At 41.1% G+C, this 23,355-nt stretch overlaps 1 protein-coding gene and 1 long non-coding RNA gene across 2 annotated transcripts in view; one reads left to right on the top strand and one right to left on the bottom strand.

The window, feature by feature from the left end:
- Positions 1–20,637, bottom strand: part of LOC139643183 (dual specificity testis-specific protein kinase 1) — a 29,585-nt gene extending 8,948 nt beyond the window's left edge. Inside the window, exons 1-6 of the mRNA XM_071518362.1 lie at positions 20,456–20,637; positions 19,471–19,574; positions 6,241–6,434; positions 5,116–5,237; positions 3,148–3,196; positions 1,984–2,133 (exon numbers count right to left, since the gene is read on the bottom strand). Coding sequence (XP_071374463.1) covers positions 1,984–2,133; positions 3,148–3,196; positions 5,116–5,237; positions 6,241–6,434; positions 19,471–19,501 — 546 coding nt within the window. The 5' untranslated portion in view covers positions 19,502–19,574; positions 20,456–20,637. The remainder of the gene's footprint in view (positions 1–1,983; positions 2,134–3,147; positions 3,197–5,115; positions 5,238–6,240; positions 6,435–19,470; positions 19,575–20,455) is intronic.
- LOC139643184 (uncharacterized) lies at positions 19,582–21,321 on the top strand. The gene is made up of 3 exons (XR_011695070.1): positions 19,582–19,692; positions 19,784–19,852; positions 20,739–21,321. It is a non-coding gene; the product is annotated as an uncharacterized lncRNA (long non-coding RNA).
- Positions 21,322–23,355: the final 2,034 nt, after the last annotated feature.

Here is a 23,355-nt window from a genome sequence, read left to right as displayed (position 1 = left end):
CGTAAATCAAATATGGCCACCGTGTGAATAAAGTGAATTGACACAAAGCCAAGTGAGTTGTGCCCCAGGGTGACGTACATGGGTGCAGGGGAAGAGGCCCCTCACACAAAAGCCAGTGTGCATGTGTGTGTGTGTGTGTGTGTTAACAGGTTGTTGTGTGCAGCAGCAACAGCACTCAGTGTGTCAGTCTATTAACATGACAATGAGCCGACTGTCATGTTGCCCCGTCCCTCTGCATTACCCGCTATCACTTCTGTGAAGCCTGGCAACCACAAGAGACAGACAGTACCTACAGCACACACACACTAATACACACACACAGCACAAGAGTATGTGTGGCCAGGACAGACATAGGCTGATACTGCATTGTTCACAATTTGCCATAAATGAAAAAACAGGGATTTTTTCAGTAAGAGCGCTTGTTTTTTTAATAAGGAACTGGATATGTAACCAGACCTGAGTCGATCTGAGTTTGCAAATAATTTATAGTGTTTGATGTTAACTGCATGGAGTACCAGATGGGTGGGGTTTAGCACACCAAGACTCAAATTGCATCATGTAAGTTGTCCTAATTTGCCTTTCAAAACTTTTCACTTTGACTGCCTAAACTTTCCGGTGCTCATTTCGTTGTGCTATGGGGCAAACCCAAGCCATCTGGTACCTAAATAGGCTAAAACAAACCACAAAATGGGTCCTGGCAGCGAGTTAAACCTCTGCTTTCCCAACAAATTATCTTCTCTCTTCATGATGAAAAAAAGAGATGACGTCATGTGCAATAGGGTGGGCGTTTGAGGAGGGCACCGCTATCTACTTAGCAGCTGTCTTGGATCTTTAGCGCCATGCTTGAAAAGCAGAAATCAAAGTGTTGAACTTGCGTGTTTTGCGTGTATGATTTCTTGGGTCAGGGGGGCCCCCGGATGTTGATTCGGAGGTCGGTCACAGTCACAGTGCTTTGTGTCACGGCCGCTCGCTCAGCCGTGACAGCGGCTGTGAAAACGTTCACGACAAGGTTAATGTAGCGTTATCAAGGCTTGTACGTCTCTCGCTAGCTCTTCTAGTCAGCATTAGTGTATTAGCAATCCATAGCAGACAACGGAGAAGTTCCTTTGGTCCTTGGCGACTTGCCGTAAGTCAGTTTATACGGAAGCTAGTCCAACGGTACACATCAAAATGGCTGCTGCTCCGACCGTACCGGAACATGGGAATGACCGTTCTATGACCGTTCTGTGCCGGAAACACCTTTCCACTTCACCTCACTGGACCCCGGAGCGCCGACACCCTCCCTTACCGACCACTCCACCCCCTCACTACCTCCACGCTGGTCTAATAAACTCCCCTCAAGGGCTTGTTTGCATCGTATTTGCTGGTTTCTCTGGTTGCATTGCCCAAGTGGTGATTCCCCCACAACACCACAGGGAATTATCTGACTTGGCACTGCCCTGCTATTCATCAGATAAGGGGGAGTGTTATCTGATCTATTCAATGGATGATTCAACCCTTCAAATCATTAGCAGTGTCAGAGTTCCCCTCGCTGAGAAGTGAGTTCTCGGAATGGATGGTACCAGTTTATCACTGTCAGGATCATTTCAGTACTTAACGGCCAGTGTCCGATCCAATAGCAAATTCTGAGTACTGGAGAATACAGACTTAGATCATTAGTTTGTAGTCAGTGGAGAAAAATTATTGAGATATAATCCTTTTTGCTCTATTAGAAAGATCTAAGATTCTTATGTGTGGAAAAAAGGCAGAAAATCAAGTCGCTTTGCCTTTGTTTCTGATGTTACACTTAGTTGTTGGCATTTTAATATTGGGGAAGTTCTCTGACACTATTTTACTCTTGTATTACCCCGATATCCATCTTACATTTTAGTCGTTAAGCTATGCCACACCATCAACAACAGTGAATCCCTACTGAAGTCTCTGTGGTGGTTTGAGGAATAGCAGTTGGAGACGATACAGTGGGCTGGGGTTTGAGGTGTTTACCTTGGAGTTGAGGTCTCTGTGATAGATGTTCTTGTAGTGCAGGTAGATCATTCCTCTGGTGATGTCACAGGCCAGGTCCACCTTCTCTCTCCAGGAGAGGGGAACGTCCTTCCTGGCCAGAAGCTCCTCCAGACAGCCACCGCTCACATACTGAAACATCCAACACACACCAGGTTATACACTGTAGCAAACTTCCCCCAACTATGAAAAAATAAAACTATGAAAGAATAAGTACAATCAAAAATAAAATTACAATAATTCAAATAAATTATAAATGATATATAATGATGATAATAGTAATAGTATATTTGTTATATAGTTATTTACTACAAATACATAAACTGAAGTATATATAATATAAAAACAATAATAGTAATAGATTTTATTTAGTTTATATAGCACTTCTGTTATAAAGCACTTCTCAAAAAACAGACTAGTATAGAATTAGAATTAGCGTAGTAATAGAATTTTAGAGCTTTACAGCAAGGAATAAAATCAACAAACGTAAAATATATAAGGAGGAGATAGGAAACATTCAAAAGAAAATAGGTTAGAAGAAAAAAATGAAACACATCAAATAAAATAAGATAAAAAAAAAAGAAAGCCAAACAAGATTAAAAGTGGGCAAAATTCAAAACCATTACATAAAAGCAAGTCTACAAAAATAAGTTTTAAGAAGTGATTTAAAAGATGTAATGGTAAAGTCGACCACATGGGTTTCATACAGATCTGGGTCAAATGGGATTTGCAAATAATTGGCATTTGTCTTAAACTGCTTGGAGTATGTCCATATAGATTTGGATAATACAATGAGTGCCAGAAAGTGACAGTATAATTTCCTGCGATTGCCAACTTGTCTGGCAGTATCTGAACTATTCTGATGTGGTAAACCCCACCCATCTGCTGTTAAATAGGTTAAAAGCAACACTGACAAATCCTATAAACACTGCAAATACTATTGGACCCAGGTCTGGTAACATATTGAACGCCTCCCTTGCCTGAGTGAAAGAGTGAAATGCTCTGACTCAACTGGCTAACCACTTCATTATCAGTTCATATCAGTGTAATCTGTTATGATTTCCACACTCAGAACAAAGCCTGCTTACGAACATACACAGGAGTGACGTGAAAGAAAAAAAAAACGAAAAAAAAACTAGGACTCACCTCTAAGATTGGGTAGAGTTTGTCTTCCTTCACACAGATTCCCAGATATCTAGAGCCATAGGAAATATAATTTTTTAATATTTTTTTTGCAGAACATAAGCATCCCCAGATATGTATAGCCATAAGAAATATATTTTTGTACCAACTGTTTTAAATCTTTGTATTTTCGCCTTTTCATTAACTAAGTCAGGTAGCACAGCATTACCAGATATCTAGAGGAATGGGAATAGTTTTTATTATTATTATTATTTGTCATTTTTATATTTTCACCTCAAAGAATTTACATTTTGCAAATTAGAGGCTACTCATATAATACATAATAAGAATTCAAAGTGAAGTAATTAAAATAACGTAACAATAGTTTGTTTTAATGTTGTGTGCTATCAATCATTTCGTTAGGGTACTGTCCCTTTTCTCAAATAGTTGATATCTCATTTTAGAACAAAACCCTTCACACCTGATATGATATTTCATTTGAACATGACCAAAGCTGACTGAACACTCTGACGTTGGCTCCTGGGAACAATGGCGCTGACAAACATCATTTACACACAGTTGTGTTTGGTTATGGGCCAGGTTGCTGTGTACCAGGTAGTAACAGTATGGACTCCCGCTGCTTTTCATCTCTGCCTCCTGTACTGTACGCCGCGGGATCAGCAGATACGCAGATAACCTCGTCGCTGTGACCTTGCAAAACGGCTAAAATAAGATTGCTTGGGCAAACATTATGCCTGCCTGGCTTCACACCTTATGTAACCGCTGTGGACTGCTGTTAAATAGCACCAAGGTCCAGTTTCATTTGTGTTGCCATTGAATTCTCACTGCAGCAGTGACTCACACAGCACAGCAAAGGCTACACTTCAATCACATTAAAAGCACCAAGTTTATGTTAACACTTTCTATGAAATATGTGCTTATAGGACATTATAAGTGTATTGACTGTATGACAAACTATAAATATGTTTATAATGCCTTATGACACTATCTGCAAGAACCTGCAGTGATTTATGAGCTAAAAAGATCATTTAGTTCAGTTTGTGACATTAAAGGAGGTAAACATGCATTTTTGGTACATTGTGTACCAAAAATGTATTTACTATGATACAAAATTTACTATCACAGTAAGTTATCTATAGGTTGGGAAATGTTTTGAGTTGATCAGTTTACTTGGAGCAAGTCCCATTCCATTGAAAAACTCAATTTTCCACCTTTTTGCGTGGCTATGAGGCATTTGGCCTGTAAATTGGTATGAATAAATATTGAAAATCAGGGTGTGTGATATTTTAAATAAACATTGTATGACTAACACCTTGACTTGCTCCTCCTGGTTTCAACACTGGGTCAAATTCTTGACATATTTTATGTCAAGTATTACACTAAATATCATTGGTTTCATTTTTTGTCCCATCTTTCCTAATCCCAGCAAACACACCACCCGCTTAGTATTATAAGGGTATGCATAAGCAATAATAATACAGTCATAATTCCTTATGGCCATGCTTATAAGAACACATAATGCTTACTGATCCATCATATCAGCATAAAATGCAATTATAGATATGTATAACTCATGGAATATTACAAGCATTTTATGGATTTCTATGACTAGTTAACAATCAGAGGTTGTCCCACTGAGATTACCAACCTGCAATATAAGTACTGATAAGATGCATCAGTAAGCATCATGTGTTCTTACAAGCATAAGGCATTATAAGATAATTCCTGAGTGCCCTTATAATGCATTATAACTATGGTAGTCATAGAAACTGCAAACAAATTACCGATTGTGTAGGTGAGATGTGGAAAAAAAAAAAAGGGAGGGGGAGGATGTGATAGAGAGTGGGAGGGTGTGTGTGGTGTTCAACAAGAAGAAGGAGTTAGAGAGAGAGATAATGCATGTGTTACTAAGGGGAATCCTTCCAAATGTAGTCCTTTAAGCGTACCATTGGAGTAAGTGGGAGATGTTACCTGACGATGTTGGGGTGGGAGAGTTTCTGCAGCAGGCTGATCTCTCGCACAATGCTGTCCTGGTCCACGTCGTTCTTATAGATCTTCACCACCATCACCTTCCGAGTGGTATTGTGCATCACCTGGAAGATGCAGACGAGTCAAAGTAACATCAGTGTCTGTTATTCAGGGACGATGCGATCAATAAAAGTTCAGTGACGACACAGTCTGACTGTGCAGAAATATGTTCATTTCTGAGCCACAAGTCTTTCTAGCGATGGCATTGGCTGCTAGAATATAAACAACAATTGAAAAATGTCATTACAAAGTGACAATAATATAATTTGGATGGAGAGTTTGTGAAACTGTGATGGTCAAGCGTCTCATTTGTGATTACTACAGCAAGATAAAATGGAGCTAATATCACGATTTGTTTCTTTGCCCCACGATACGTATACGTCACATTTTTGTATTGCGATACATTGAATTTTGAACGTCCCATCCCTACTGTTATTATTGCTATTATTGCTATTAGTAGTCGTACTGACAGTGGTGGCTGCAGTACTAGTAGTAGTAGTGGTGGTGGTGGTAGATTTCTGCTTTATTAAAGCTGGTAAAAAATACAATGGTGACAGTGTGATAGTAGTTTTAAAAGTAGATTCAGAAAGTGTATCTAGGACCTCAGTCCACAACACCACAGAGACAGAGTCATATGTCTTTTCTTCTCATATCTTGGTTCAAATGGACTAGTAGATAGACAGATCAGATGGTGAAGCCATCCTATCTATACTCTCTAAGAATGTCTCTCAGACAGAAACATCTGAACACACGAAATCTCTAACTATCCCAATTTCTCAGCCTTCCTGCGGCCTCTTTCTAGCTCATTTCATCAGGGACAAAGCCTAAATGTATGAAATTCAGCTCTCACTCGTTGTTTTGCTTCAGATTAGGCAAGGAGTTATGTAAGATCTCAGTAGGGGGATGACTGTTGCGCCCCCACGGTCTCCAATGCTGGTGGGCCAATCACGGAATGGCAAGAATGTCCCAATTAGTGGCTGGAACAAAGCGAGCTTTGATGGCAACTCACACGTAGGCTGGCATTGAAGGCAAGGGGAAGGGAGGGGAAGGGGGGTGTTGAAGGAATACCTTGTAGACTTTGGAGAAGAAGCCGCTGCCGATGAGCTCGGCGCTGAAATTCTCCCAGAATTCCAGTTTGCGGACAGCGGTGCGTAGCTTCTGCCAGCGGTCCACATGGTAGTACTGGTCCGAGGACTCGCCGTACAGGGTGGGGCTGGTGGGCTCAGGGGAAACGTCCACATCACACATCCTGGAGATGTCCGCTGGGAGAGCACACACACACACACACACACAGTTAGGGTTTGACTGATATGGCTGCCAATAGCTGATATTTTGTGCTGGTATTAAAAATCATTCATTCTGGCCATTTTCATGCCAAAAAAGCAGTGGAAACGAATCATGCTCAAGCAACCAGAGAGAGAGGTGCTGCCTTAAATGATGAATTTTCATGAGCAATGTCCCAACTTTCATCTGATGAACGTTGTGTTTTTTATGATTGACTTTTTCACTGCGAGTGGAACCTCACACACCTCATAATCCCTCTAAAAATGACAAGTGTTCAGTGTTTTCCCCAGAATTTTATCCTTGTTTGGGGTGGAAAAGTCTCTGAAACAGCATTCAGACCATCATGGGACACTAAAACTCTCCATTGAAAGTCATGGTAATGAAGTTTAGGTGGGTTAGCACCTCCTTAAGACTGGTGAATAAAATCATATCCTCACCTCCTCATATTGGATGACTATATCCATTTTTTAATCAAAGGCCAATATTGGACAACATATAGATATATTGGTCTAAACCTACTTAAAATAATTATCATTTTAGAATAATTTCAACACACTGCGTTGCTGAACGAATCACCCGTAACACAAAAGATTGTGCGACGGATAAAAGGGCACTTTATGCATGCAAGTATACTTGGTAAAAAATGACGGATGGATGAAAGAGAAGCTCACAAAAGGCCTAATTTCGCTCTCCCACTTATTAGCTGCATGGGCGAGGGAAAGTGCTTCCACTTTACCGAGTGAAACAAAGACGCTGAATAATGCGCGGCTTAAAATAGAGGCAGGAAAGACGGGCTGGTCGCTAAACAGAGAGACACTGTCCAGGGTGGTCAAGTGAGCTGTTTGTCTTACACATAATAATGTAGGTGTGATCACAGAATTCTGAGAAAGGCTAATAAAAGATACATGCTCTGCATAGTGGATGAAAGAGAAAGATGTAAAAGGGATTGTGCTCCTTTGAAGGTGTTCATTTTGTAGAAGTGTCATAATAAAAATATTTCTATTTTTATTCTTCTCATTCTTCTTATTTTAATGTAATTTGTATGTAATTGTACATTCAAGTCTTGTGGTACTGTTAATAATAAATAGAGATCCAACTGAATAATAAACATTCTAGTTACAGAACAATCCATTTACATGCTAGACACTTATATAACACTCTAATCCAGATCAACATGGAAAGAGTGAGTAGGTAGGGGTTCAGACACTTCGATAGCACACATAGCTGTTGATGGACACACTTAGCTGGATGTGGGATGTGATTTGATTTTTCAGTCATGGGACGATGTTATTCTAATCACTAGACCACCCTGCCCCCCCAAAAGACTTGCATGGCTTCAACTGAAAGACTCCGTCAAACACCTAAATCACACTTCACAGGAAACTGTAGCACATTAATGTCAGCAGGAAGTTGGTGAAGTGAACAGAACTATTGCAATATGAAGAGGTGAAGAGAGGTGACGCTGAATGCAGTGCAACTTGTGATGTCCGGTTCAGACATAGCGGTTCACATACAGCTATCTGCTACATTTCATCCTTAACACACTCAAGAAAACAACAGGGCACTGCAAAAAAAATCCATCTTGACAAGTCATTTAATCTTGCTTAAAATGTGAACAATGCTTTTTGTGGGTTCTGATGTTTGTCTGATTATTACAATATCTATGCTTCTAATGCTTAGTGCAATAAACTTATATTAAAGCTTTACCAAAAATGCCACTTGGTGCAAGAAAATCCTTGAACAAGTTGATTTGTAAGTGAAGATTTTTTCACATTTTAAGGCAAAAATAATTCTAACATCTCTGTGCATGCTAACGCATTATACAGTATGTTAAGTAACCGTAGGCAATTAGCATTATCCAAAGTATGGAGATAAACATTTTAGTAATCCAAAGCTGGTATTGGTTTTTATTTTATAGCCTGTAGATTCATAACTTCCGGAAACAAAATCTCAATCTTCATCATTACTGAAGTCCATTATGAATCAACAGTGCATTTATGTGTCTTATGCTTAAATTAAATTGATGTGTATTTTACTAATCCCAAACAAGCCTGGCAGGTTTAGACATGTGTCATTAAAATTAACTAACCATCCATCCCTGTTATTTGCTGTTTTTTAAGTAAATAGAAAGAAATTGCCAGATTTTTGAACGAACTTTGGCCTGACATTAGCCGTAAAAAAGGCTAACGTTGAGCACAATAATGAAATAATGAATTAGAAAACACGTAGGAAATGTTTCTATCAAGGTTAGCTAACATATTCAGTGATGCCGTATTTCGAGTCACATATTATTGCTATTGGTTAGCTTGAAGGCTAACTAGTCACGATAGAATAACAAACAAAATGTAAAGCACCCAGATACACTAGCTAGCTCCCAGGCTAACAGAGCAGCAGTCTTTGCGCTTATCTTTGTTTTTGCGCCTGTTGGCCGCTTAGAGCCACTGTACCTGCCATTTCCCAACACGGTCTCACGGCAGTTCGTGAAATAGTCACGAAAATTTAATCTATTGATTCATGTACATGGACACGATTTTGCCATTTTTTTCATGAAATGAACACAACCTAAAAACACAACCTAAAAAACGTGCCTCCACCACGACCTGAATTACGTTCCTCCACCACGAATTTGAAAACATAAGTTTTGGCAAATAAAACTACTTGTGTTACGGTTATAGTTAGGCAACTAAAACAACTTGGTCAAGGTTAGAGAAATGGCACTTTAATGTACTTTGAACACGCTGGGAATCGAACCTCGGTCGTCAATGTCACACTACTTCCTGAGTCCCGACTGACAGAAAAAAAAATGTGTTGCAGGCACGAAAGATACTTCCAACTGAAATACATTAGTTTGAAAGTCGTGCTTTTTTCGTGTCATGAAAAAAATGGAAAAATCGTGTCCGAATCAGTAGATTCAATTTCGTGACTATTTCACGAACTGCCGTGAGACCGGGTTGCATTTCCACACGCCTTCAGTAGCTAGCTGTCAGTTAGCTGTCAGTTAGCTGTTAGCTGTCAGTTAGCTGACGTCACTGCGTAGCTTATGGACTGCAAGTGCGAGCCAAGTCTTTTGGGGGGCGCCATGGGTGTTGGAGGGTACAACATTCAAGAGATAGGAGGGCCTTCAAACAACATCGACAACACAGCCTCGACCTGCTGCAGTGTTTTTGAATGTAGAAATGTGTCGCAACACATTTACGTTGTCTCACTTACTACCATTCAGCAACTCCTGCTGATATTTACTTTTCATATGCTTCAGGACAGCAGAACCTACATATTTAACCTTTACCATATTGCGTGCTAAAAGCGTACCGGACAGAATTACCAACTGAAGACACAGAGATGATTTTGGTGCCAATCCTCTCGTCACATGGGCCAAACTATCCCTTTAGTATCCCTTTAAGACGAATATTTCTCTGCAGTGTGCAGTCTGGCTGGGTTAAAACATCAATGTACCGTGGAACAAACTTCACTTTCCGCCGATTCACTGTTCGACGTGCCTCGCTATCCTGCAGTAAAGAGGGTAGTCCTGACCTAATTTCTGCCACAGACGACACTGAAAGTCAAGAGTTTTTTTTTTTTTTACCAGGACAACAGCCTCTCCAGTCGTTACAATGACGCCGGTGGAAAGCACACGCTGACACGCTGACACAATTGGCAGGGTTTTGTCAATCAAGTGGGGGAATCAACCCCGGCTATTCACGCTGCCTTTGTTCGAGTTCGGCTCCGGACCAAACAATCGCTGCACTTTTCAGCTCCGATACTGTCCGAGAGAAACGCTTACAGGGCAGCCTATCGTCTCTCTATCTCTCTCTCTCTTTTCCCCCTCTGTTTGTATCCCTTGTTTCTTCTTCCCCCTTCTTCCTTTTTGCTCTACACTGCAAAAAAATATCCTCCTTAAAAAAAAGTCATCAGGATCGGAATCAAAATACTGATGAAGATGTTATTATCTCACATTACTGGGAAGACAATCCCATGATCCTCAAAGGTCCTCTGTTAAATGATGCCTTTGAGTTCAACTTAGCAGCCAGGGAAAGATCTGTATGGTTGTTTGGACTTCCAGCTACCGTGAAATTACTGGCACCTCATGATCTGTCAATTCCACACTAGATCAACACATTTCATGGTACTTTCATGGTAGTTTAGCAGTAGCAGTTGTGGTAGTCATATTGGCGGTAGTAGTACTAGTAGTAGCAGTAGTAATAGTAGTAGTAGGCCTAGTAGCAGCAGCAGCAGTATTAGTAGTAGTAGTAGTAGCAGTAGAGTGTTAAATGTTTGCTTTATTGCAAAGTAGAAAGATGGTGATAGATGAAAGATGAAGATGAAATACAATGGTGGCCTATGCTGCAGTATTTCAAGATATTTCTGAAAAAAAGGAAGAGATTTATTAATTTTTTTTGCATTGTATCTCTCGTTTCTCCTTTCTCACTACTCTGTTTCACTCTTCCACTTTCTCTATTTCCCACTCTTTGTGTCTCTCTCTCTCTTTTCCCATCCACTGGCATCCCCCATCCCACTGTGACCAGTAACATTTGTCACACCATGCAAACCTTCCCGGCCTTGAGGCTGTTTTTATTTATTTATTTATTTTGCTAGATTAGGTGGCACCAGGGTTTATGGGAAATGTAGTCTTAATTTAGAGAAACACTAGCAGTAACAACACCGCTGGTGTGAGATAAAGGCGACCGATCATCTCCACCATGGTCTCATTTGTTTACAAGGCATTCACTGTTACTTTGACAATGATATATTGATGTTTAAAAATGCTACACATAGCACCTTTAAAGTCATGGATATGATAGGTTACTATAAAAGTTATTAGTCATCAAGGTAAGATATTTGCTGAGAAAACAGCTTTGCTTTTCAGGATCGAATCATCCATGTTTTGAAATACTGACTAATACTTCAGGGAGCAACATTCTTCCAAAATGGATATGATTATGTAATGTCTTCAAATACTATTAAAAAAAGCCCCCTTTACAGGCACTCTGTGCACGAGTGAATCTGTTCACACGTATTACATAAACAAAGCTCCACTAAAATTAGGCAGCGCTTTAACATGTGCCAACAACAGAGTTTCAGTCGGCTGCTGCGTTGCCAGTTTTGACTCGCAGAAATCCTGCATGAGCGAGCCAAGTGATTTTTTTTCCCGAGCCGCTCGCGCTTTGTGTGTTTTGCACTTATAGGGGGGGGAGAAGTTAGAAAAGCAAAGAGAAGGGAATACGAGTTCCCGAGGTTAAGGGCAGTTATCGCAACCCGCTGTGAGTCTGACCTGCGTCTGACCACAGAGACCTTCGGCGGGGTCTATCTGGGCTGCTCATCGCCTTGGCTGACGTCCGCCCGGCTGATAAGGAATGCCACTTTCACAGTGAAAATTCAGTTCACACCAAAGCGAGACTTTTCCCTTCTCTCTGGGGGAACTTCCCGAAAAGATCGGACCGGGATGCGATGTTAGCCCCAAAGCAGGGAATGTGTGAGTCTGTGTGTGTGTGTGTGTGTGAGTGTTCAGGCACTTAAACCGATGACTTCTGAGCTGTGTCATTTCCCAAACGGGGGGGGGGGGGGGGGGGGAACGGCGTCAGCAGGTGACGTCAAGGCGGTGACTCACTCCGACTTCACACACTCGAAGCCAAAATGATACGAGCGGCACGGCCGATGGCTCAATCTGCTCTTTGCCACGCAGAATAGGAGCGTTAATGAACTCAACTTTCCAGGGGACTGACACAAGAAGACGGGGAGCGCTTTCATTTCCAGGTGCTTTACAAGGCGGATCTGGGTATTAAACACACACACACACAAAGCCGAACAGACGTCTAATAACCATTCTGACTCTGGAGTGCGGATGGATTTTTGTGAGCCCCGTCCTCGGAGCCCCAGTGATCTCAGGCATAAAGCACGCTGATGAAGCGGGCAACTACACCACAGCAGAGCGTTTAATCTCCCTTAACCAGCCATCGAGCCAGGACATTTTTTGGCTGCAGACGCACGCATTAAAGCCAAGCCTTTTAAACTGTCCTCTCTGGCCAAGCCGCGCTAAGTGTTAATTGCCTCATGGATTTTCCAAAACGAGGTGACACCCGTTTCAGAGCCACAGTGGGTGTGGGGGTGGGGGGGTGGGGGGGGACAGCAGGCATGTGTTGTATGGGTCGACGTCAGATCAATAACAGCCAGACCGCACATAGCTGTGGCTCCCCGCTCGGCCCCGACCGCGCTTCACTCTGGTGGACAAAGCGACGTTGCAGAGCGCTCCGCCGTTGCACAACAAAAAACCTAAGCATCTAAGCATCTATACATAATCTATAAACATAAGCATGTTTTTCAGGAATGATGAAAAGAATGCTCATATTTTTACACTGATACCCTAAAGTAGGGCTTCTGACGGGATTCAGTAGCTCAACTAAGCAAGAAGACGAAAAACATAAAGCTTGTGATGCACAATTACGCATCTGCTTTTTATTTGCTGTATTATGTAACAGTTTAAAGTGGTGCTCATAAGCGCATTATAAGCACAAAGTGAGTGTGTTTATCTTGTGATAAACACAAGATGCAAAAATTATAGGGAGTTGAATAGTTTATGGGAGACTGCATAGTTAATGTCATTTTTTTTCATTTTCTCATGTTTGATCCATGCTTCTAATGGGTTTATAATCTGCTTGTAATACATGATGATACATACACGATTCACTTCTGAAGTGTTACCCTGTATTATTTTCCATATGCTCAGTTGGTGCAATTCCGTGTTATATTACATTTGTCATCCATATCCTATTCTCTGCTACTGCAGTGACCCAATTTCCCCACGGAAATTTCCCCATCATTCAAAATTTCATCAAATCTAACCTGAAACACTAAAACTGCAGTTACAGTACATCGTTTTTCCATGACAGCAGCAATCCCCTAAGACCCACACAGCATGTAGCTTTCATTAGGGTAGTCCATAACAAGGCATAATTCAATTATATACAGACTCACATCTGAAAAGTTTCTGTTTATCTATCTGTTTATCTCTATTGATGTGTCTGTGCAGCTTTTGCCTATGAACTGCATCAGCATTAGTGTAGCTTGGAGGTGCTGCAGCATCAAAGGACCACATAATAACACAGTACATTATGTAGGGAACACCATACTGTATGCTGGACCTTCACACTGATGTAATCCAAAAACTAGGCTGCATTACTAATTCGGATGCTGCAACAGGATAGACATTTAAAAATAGCAAGCGGACTTGAACACAACCCCACACCCTCTATACTTAATTTCTATAAGCCTGAGGCAGTGACCAGCTCTATACATGAGGATCCATGAGGATTTCCATTGCAGGTCTAACCCAGCTAACCCATTGTTGACCATGTATGACTCATATGCTATATACAGTGAATGGCAATGAGAACAGTAGGCCACAAAAACAAAAGTCACTTCAAAGTTCCCTGATTAAGGAGTGAGAGAGCAAATATTAATTTCTGATAATGAATCATGTGGAGCCACTGCTACTTCAATCACTGGCCACCACAGTGATCAAGTTCTGTGCTCGGTCAGATAGGGTTTCGGTCTAATGTGGGACTTAATGGATAAGTGTACTACTGAGCCGATTACGGAACACTGCAAAAATCTCCATGGCAAAAAGTCATTTAATCTCGAATTGAATCTTAAAAAGTGGAAAAAAAGGTCTGCAAATGGGGTAAAAACATTCACTTTCATTTCATATTTCAGATTGTTTTCTACACGTGACAGTATCTTGAAGTGCCATTTAGTCTCATATTCAGTCTTACAATCTCACTTTTCTTAAAACAAGTGAAAAATTCTGCCAGTGGGGTGAGATAAATTCTACTTGTTTCCAGTGTCAATATCTTGAAATAAGGCATAATAAGAAAGATAACTCATCTGTTCTCAAGAAAAAGGCACTCAATGCAAGAAAATTGATGAAACAAGTTGATTTGCATTGGAAACAAGTGAAATTATCTCTCTAAGTGCATGAGGAGGAGGATTTTACTAATGGTAAGATAAGAGTAAGTCTTGCTCTGCCATTAGTGTTATATTTTTCTCATAAAGTAGACCTAATGCACTAAAGGAACAGTGGTGGAGATTTGAGTCTGTTTGCATGCAGTTTGCATAGAAACCCATGGGCTCTGTGCTGGACCTGCTTCTGTAAAGATAGACTCACTTGTTGCAGTTCCTGAGTCAATAGATTTAATTAACAGGGGAAGTCTTCAGTTCAATATCATGCTTTGATATTGAGTGATATTGAGTTTGAGTGATAATTCAATAACAATTTTCATGCAAAAGCAACATGTGGATTAAGAAAATATCCAATCTACAGCAAAAACGATACCAATGTTTTTAAAGTGATAATCCGTGACATTTTCATATAAATAAATAAATGTTTATCCACTCTATCGTCAACTGCTACAACATAATTGTGATTCAACCTATATTCAGTTTATGAAAGCTTTACATTTGCTGTTCTAAACACCCGGTGTCTGGTAGAACAGGAAGTGATGCGTTTTAAATTTTTTGGTTTGTTTGGGAAAACATTTATTTGTTTGTTTGTTTATTTAGTTGTTTATTTCTATTTTCATTGTTTAGTTATTTATTATTAGACTTGTTTCTATGATTTTTATCTAACTTTTATGTACTTCTTTATGTAATCTCAATTAATTCAGTGATATTTTACAAGTAATTTGTACATTTGCATTGTTCAAAAAAACAAAAAAAAACAGCAGTTGTTTGTCGTAAACAAAAGAAGAAACTCAAACTGCATCAACAGAAAATCCAAGCTCCACCCACACTGTTTGACTGCAATGAGCGCTGAGCACCAAAGATGGCGACAAAATAATAATAAAAACAGGGATCTCACAGATTACTACTTACAGGAATTTCTAGTTTATTAGAGTCAAAGTTCATGAGGTAGATGTGAACCCTCCAAGTCAAAAATACATGGCATGTACTTTCCTTAGCCTGCTGTGCTACCAGGATACCACTGGAAATAGCAATGTATAACATCCCAAGGCCTATATTAATATGGCATCTTAAAATAGGAGTGCTCAACTAAGACCAGCTTGCCTCTTAAAGTCATATTGGTCATGTCATGAATAGGTATAGTTGAACGTCCATAGCATGTCTCGAACTGTGACCTTTTATGCACTTTATGCCACCCAATTCATTGCTGCACTATAAGATCTGTTGCCCTGGATCATGAGATGAGTTCAAGAGTTCAAGAAACGATCATTAATCGAGACAAAAGGCATCGGAAACGCTCCAACCTCCATTCTGAATCCAGTGAATAATTCAAAGGGGCATTAGACCAGATCTGCCTCAAGCTTTTGTGCACCCTCATTGCTAGACCGTAACCGTATACCCACTGGTCCGAGCTCGCCCCAAGGGTGCCATACTCTTCTACTAGCACACTGTGACACAAGAGACCAGGTACCCTTATCATGCGGAGAGGGGGGGGGGGCTGCTGTGTAATAGGACCCAGCACACCGTCCACCTAAAAAACCGTAAGTGATGTTCAACTTTGTAAACAAGTCGCGGTCGGTGGATTCTTCCTCCCACAAGGACGAATGCATTCAGGGCATCTAGGAATTTGAGATCCTTACCACATCGGGCAAACATCTCCCTCTACGGTTATGCAAGGCATCCAAACAAACCGCGCTGATTTTATCCGTGAAGCCCCGGCCGCTTGTGTGGAAGCGTCGGCGGAGAGATGCTTCGCTCCTCGTCACGGATCAATTGTGCGCTCCATCTTTTCCTGCTCGCAGAATGCCTTTCCGAGAACAACATGCCACTTGTGGAGACGGCCGAGTGGGCTGGAAACAGTGTTGGAGGTCACGCAAAATGCGGAAAAAGGCACAATGTACCTCTGTCCCTTTCTATCCCCTCCCCCCCCTTGACCTCATCCAGCGGTTGAACCGGCCGACCCCGGTGTTTGTTCAGTCAAGTTCATGCTATAGCTTGGTGAGAAAGAAAAAAAAAACAAGCGGACCTACGCAAACACCGGAAAGACTAACAGCATTACACAGCGTTTAAGTCAACATCCACTGATAAAAAGCTGTGGGAATCTTTAACGTGATTGAGCTGGAGTGAGATTCAATGAAGTGTTTGCAGAGGTGAGAGCTCCGGTTAGACCGATATATCGGTTTGCCGATATATGGGGCCGATATTGCAGCGGTGCAGTGGTTGTCTATGGGAAGACCAGAACCTGAATTCATCCTAATGCAACATTTTGATCAGATTCCACCCAAATATGCATGCTTATGTTTATATTATTAGTAGCAGTAGTGGTAGCAATAACCGTAGTAGCATTAGTAGTAGCAGTAGTAGCTGCAGGATTATCCTGGGTTTCAATGGAGAGTTTTAGTGTCCCATGATGGTCTAAATCAGTGATATCAAGGACCCCACATGTAGTAGACATTAGGGCCATGGTCCCCCATTTGAAGATTAGATATGATTTTGTCCAGAATTCCATGACTATCTCTATATTGTAGGTAGAGAGATAACAGTGAAACTATGATCAAAATAGTCTTTCTTCTGCATTCTCTAATTGTGTTAACTTCTTGTAAATGAAATAATGGTGAAATTTAACAGTTTATCAATTTGCTGAGGACCCCCTGGAACCCCCTCAAGGACCCCTGGTGGTCCCCGGACCCCACGTTGAGGACCACTGGTCTAAATGCTATTTCAGAGACAGTTTCCACCCTGACAGGATAAAAATAAATACTTTTTTCTGGCCAAATTTAAAGATATTAAATATCAGCACAACACATCAGCTACCAGCTACCGTAAATATCGGCATAGGCCTCCAAAAACCTATATCACTCGACCTGAGATGGGAACCATGTGTGTTTACTGCGGTTTGCTAATAGGAAGGGTCTACTGTATTGCAGCATACTGTAAATCCTCGCTCCACCAAGGGCGGGGTGATGTTGTGTCTGTGGTGGGTTACACCCAAACCCTTCTCTGGAAAGCCGAGGAGGGGGGGGTAGGGGGAGGGGGGGGGTGTTTAAACTCACCACTTATACATCAATAACAGATGTTGCTCAATCAGAAACCGCAATAATGCCAAGAAGTGAAGCTCATGGGCTTCGACTATGTTCCGCGATAAGTGCCGTACCATCTGGGAGGCGAGAGCTTAGAGGCTGAGAGCCCAGGACGCTGCAGGGCGATCATCAGCGTGATCCCCCCCCCCCCGCCAGAGGGGAATCCCCCGTCAAATCCCATCCTTACATCAGCGTCAATAAAACCCGGAGAAGTGTCCGGGGAGGGAGAGATTCATTAGGATTCTCTTTCTATTTCTCTGCGTTCGTCTAGATACTCCATCCATCCGTTCGCTGTGCAGACTCCCACGGCCCGGCCTACGTCTAAATCTGAATCGCTTGTCCTTGGCGAGGGATGGAGGTGGAAGACACAGATGGCTTGCTAAGAACAGTTTACAAAGGGCTGGTGCAACCTACACAGCCGCTGCAGACGTTCACCTTGTAGTGAAGCAGCCACGCATACGAGGGAGGCAACAGTGCCACTTTCAAAGTAAGCTATAAGCAGGGATGTAGTGGTAAAGAAAAAAGAGGGTAAACTATGGCCTGTTGTCAGTGATCATCATAAGGCAAACAGACACCAAGAGAAACAAAAGGTGGTTTAAAAGGTGGTTAAACTGAATTTAGGTGGGTTTATCCTCCACTACATCCCTGACTATACTTATAGCCTGATACTGACTACTGATCTGCACCATTTCCCTTTTAATGAACAATAAGAGACCAAGAGCAAGTCTGGGGTCACTGGACAAAAAAAAGACTGAGATATTATCAAGTTCTCCATCAAAGAGATCTAACATCCTTCTTTCTATGAACGCAGAAACTCAAGAAGGCAGAAACTAAACTAAACTTTGATTTCTCACACTTACTTGTTGGTATCAGATGGAAATTCTCTGATACAGATATCTATTTTAGCCTGGGATCAGCACAATACCTGATACCTATTAGGATGGGACGATGCTTACCTCAAAATACAATTTGATATGCGATACGGGGTTCACGATACAACCACGATACGATGTAATAAATAAAAATTCAACGACAACAAAGTCTGACTGTGCAGAATTCTGTTTATTTCTGAGCCACAAATCTTTCTAGTGATGCCATTGGCTGCTAGAATATAAACAATTTAAAAATGTCATTACAAAGTGACAATAATATAATTTGGATGGAGAGCTTGTGAAACTGTGATGGTCAAGCGCCTCATTTGTGATTATTACAGCAGAATTTTTCTGCCCCACGATACGTATCGTCACATTTTTGTATCGCGATATATTGAATCGCGATATATCGTCCCATCCCTATATTAGTATCGGTGTCGGTGCATCCCTAAGAACAATCCTAGTCTTCAGGGCAATTTGCTCTATGGGGAAAGGACTTTTAAATCTGTTTTTTTTTTTTTTTTCAATCTGAACCACTTGAGAAAGATTCTTTACATCACAACAGTAGAAAGCGGAGGCCTATCCAGGATGTGTTGAACATGGAGGGTAACGGGACACTTCCCTGACACGACAGCTCTGAACAAGGTTAGACAGGCAGGGATGCTGAGCCAAGGTCTTTCTATTTCAGGACAATGCACAGCTAGACACACTTCACGTCCAGTCGGTAGGTAGGTTCACCTGCATTAGCCTTTCAAGACTCAACACCAAAAAAAGACACACAGACACACACACACACACAGGCACCTACTGCACAATTGCTGTAATGCATGAAAACACTGGCGTCAAGCAAGGCAACACTGCGCAGACAGTTCACAGATTGAACATAGTGAGAAAGCTGTGGTTTCTCAGTTGACTGTCAGAAAAGTTGTCAGCTACTTCCTTTCTGAGTGCACCTGCCAAGCAAAACTATAGACAATCCACATTACTTTCTCCTCACAAACAAATATTCAGTGGTATTATGCATTTACTGTGCATAAAAAAAACGACTTTTGCAGTGTAAACACTATGAGGAAGGGTTGTAAAAAGTATTTGAATGGCACAATACTTACTCCATTGATTTAATAAGCTATTCATATGCATCTTGAGGTGCGGGAGGGGGGGGGGTACAACCCAGAGGAGCTGGGCGGCAGCGGTTTAAGTCTCTGCGCAGACACTGAGGAAACAACCACATACATGCAAACAACAGATGAGCAGGAGAAAGCACAGACGCAGGACTTCACACAGCAACAGACAGGTGCTGTCATGCAGGCAACACTGACAACAGGAGCTGGGTAAATTATGACTAGCATGAAGATTGATTGGCCTATATGAATTTCTGGCGTCATGGAATTTTTTTTTATTGCTGATTTCAACATGTCACAGATAAATTTATTTCCTGGAGATACAGAGGGGAGTTGCCTACGAGAGAGCCGCCACCTGTTGCATTTTACAGTGAGATATTATAAATCAATATCACATATATTCAAAAGCTTGCAATGCAATTATGGTGATGGAGTGGAAAAAAGACAATAAAGACAGACTGCTGTTTCCCAATGAAAAACCCCTATAATATTCCTATAGGGGCTTATAGTGAGTTTATTGTGACCATACTGCACTTTACAGTGTTTTATGGTATCACTATATTCCTATAATATTCCTATAGTGTGTCTATGGTACTCAATAATAAGTTTACAGTGATCTAATGTACCTCCTATGAAATCACTGTAATATTTCTATAGTATTCCTATAGTGTGTGGTACTTAATGGTGAGTTTATAGTGACTTTTTTGTACTTTATGATATTGTATCTACAGTACTGTGCTATCACTATAATATTGTGCGTCTGTGCTATTCAATAGTAGATTTATAGTGACTTTATTTATGTTTGTGATATTTGTTTTTACCTCCTATGGTATAATATTCCTAGAAAGACCTTTTGATATTTGCATTGTTTTCATCTATAATTTTCAATAGGATTACTTTTGTTTGTCTTGTTATGATGAAGCAGGCAATTTGAAACTTTGCACAAACATAGCAGACAATAGGAAATACTTACATCGGTAGAGCCAATCCCAATCTCGTTTGTCGGAGATAAAAATTTAAAAAAAAAATGCAAATCGCGCTTATGTGCTGGATGAAATATGATTCATCATATCATATTACCCTTTATTCTAGTCTGCCCTGTGCATTGCAGGCGCGGTTGCAGTAATAACGTCCGTGCTGTTGCGGCGCTCAGTCAGTGTTTGTCGGTCCTCTCCTGCGGCTCACTTCGCTGTGGACGGGCTGGAGGGGAAAAAAAGCGTCTGTAATGTAAATGCATGTTTTATGGGTTGTCTTAGGAACCAGCCTCGCTACGTCGGCGGCTGTTAACTCCGCCCACACGATGAGAGGAGTGGAGAGGAGAGGAGAGGAGAGCCGCCCGGACCGGCCCGCCGCTGCAGCCTGCAGGGAGAGAAGAGGAGAGCAGAGCAGAGCAGAGCAACACTGTGCCAGGAGGCAGTTTGGCAAAGTCCGCGCTGTTGTCAGGATAGTATAGCCTCGACCGATGTGGGTGTTTTAAAGCCGATATCGATATTTCTGTGAGGCTCGTGATAGCCGATATTTTGCGCCAATATATGTTTGTTTTTTTTGACTATTTTAGTGCTGGAGAAAAAAAAAGACAACTCAGTGTTTTCCCCCAGAATGTCATTCCTGTCAGGGTGGAGAAACAGCAGGAGGAACATTTTTGCAATACTTATTTCTAGTAACTATTAAAAAGGCGATCTGAAAATAAAGAAAGAATGACTCTGCTACGTGACAGATCAGACTTTATGTGTTGGTTACAGCAGGCTTTCAGCCAATCTATCTAGATTTTCCTGTTTCTCTTTAATAATAGGCCTAATACAATGACAATAATAATAATTTCCGTCTTCGAATTACAGTGTTTTATGTAGTTGTATTTTCCTTCCAACTAACTGCACTGATATTATCTGGTTATTATTATTATCTTATATAGAGATACTTCATTCAACTTCATTACACATTGCACGAAGTCAAAGGCTTTTCAAAATAAAAGTCCTACGGTTGATTTCTCAATGCGGAGGCAAAATAACACAATGTCGTGGTTTATTTTTTGAGGGGGACATTTTAAGCATCTTTTAATATTGGAGGGGACATGTCCCCCCCTGTCCCCCGTGCTTCCTACGCCCATGCCATCATGGGACACTAAAACTCTCCATTGAAACCCAGATGAGTTTCTTGCAGGTGGGTTAGCAGCTCGAGCTCTTTAAAGGAAAAATCCACCCTAAAACATCAACAGTAGCCTAAATGTCAGGTTTTGTTGTCCGTCCTTCAGAATTGAAGAGAAAGAGCTTCTTTCTAGACTCATCATTTTGTATTGATGTTCAACAATCACTGCAGAAGAGACAGAGAGACCAATTTCTCCAGACAGTAGTCTCAATGGACCAGAACCTCAGTAGACCTTCTCTGGGGGTTGTTGAAAGGCATTCTGGGAAATGTAGGAAATCACCAACTGAAGTAGAAATAGACAAGGCAGGTTCGGGGAAAGTGGGTTCACCAAAAAACTAAATCACAACGCTTCATCACATAATAACGGAAGAACTGGAATGCATTGAACACCACAGACTGATAATATATAACAGTAGAAGAGGATCTGAGGAGGGGGTGTTTTCCTGTGAGACAGTCTGACACCCTGAAGCTGTTGAATAAAATACTCCCACACCACACTGGAATGATTCGTCTCGTCAGACATTTGATATAAAAATTATAATATTAAAAACATATTGACGAGCTGTGATTAGGGAGGAAGCTCCATCATATCAGAGGTGGACGACATTGACTGGCTGATCTGATTGTTATCAAAAGGCTAATATCGGCCCAATATAACGGTAAACACTTATATCAGTCTAACCTTAGTGTTTAATGTCTGATTAATATATATTTGCATCTACAGCTTCTTCTGAAACAGGTTTGTGCCAATGGATAGCATCCATCAAGTGGGAAGATACAACATGCTGCAGAGGAGGGGATATTTTGAACACTGTGCGTGGATTCAAGAGAGCTTCAGCCCAGAGCATAAACTCCCACTCAGGCAGTGTGGGAAATAGAAAAATGGACAATATATGGAGAAGGGGGAGAGTTTTAATAATACAATTAATTCACAATACAGGCTGTGACTTCCTGGCCAAACTGTAGAGCTGGAAATCGACATAACTTTAACCTAAAAAGCTGATTATAAACCTAACCTCAACTAATTTAGACCATGATGGGACACTAAAGGTCTTCACTGAAACACAGGATAATTATTATTATTCATTTATGCATACTTGTATAGAATTTGATCAGATGTTGCATAACTTGCTTCACCTCTCATTCACTTCAACTGAAAACCACACAAATGGCAAATAACAAACATCTTTCCGGCCGCAAAGCAATTGCACCCCATCACATGCGTGCAGAGTTCACGTGTGGCGAACTGACCTCCAAATTTGCACCACAGAAAGTAGAAAGTGTCCTATCAAGCATGGCATCATTTCTTGGCCCAACTCCAGATCACGGCCCCTTACGTGAAAACGAATAGGGGTGTAAAGCTACTGCCACATCCAACGCTAATATTGATTATTTTTGCTTTTGAGTGTTCCCCATTTCTTTACTTGCTGGAGTGGATTCTGATGGTTTTGAAGCGGAAAAATAAAAAATCACTAACCATACTTATCTTAGCATTCCAGTATTTTGTGGCTTTGTGAAGAGAGGATGAACCAACATCCACATACAAGGTTCAGTAAGAGCGAAGATAATTCGTTGAACAAAATCATATGGGACCAAGTTCAGGTTTAGGGCTTCCCACTGACAATCAGTGTAGGCTAGTATTAATCAGTTCTGGAATGAATGTGTAATGAAACAAACTGCATCATCCATCAAATAAGAGGAGGGCGACACTCTGACTGGCCAGTACAA

Source organism: Centroberyx affinis, unplaced genomic scaffold (assembly GCF_046629955.1).
Source record: "Centroberyx affinis isolate AG114_WGS23_722 - 3 ecotype Tasmania unplaced genomic scaffold, CSIRO-AGI_Caff_v1 ptg000575l_1, whole genome shotgun sequence".
Classification (NCBI taxonomy): domain Eukaryota; kingdom Metazoa; phylum Chordata; class Actinopteri; order Beryciformes; family Berycidae; genus Centroberyx; species Centroberyx affinis.
Note: the sequence above shows the minus strand (reverse complement) of the source record. Positions and strands in the feature narration are given on the sequence as shown.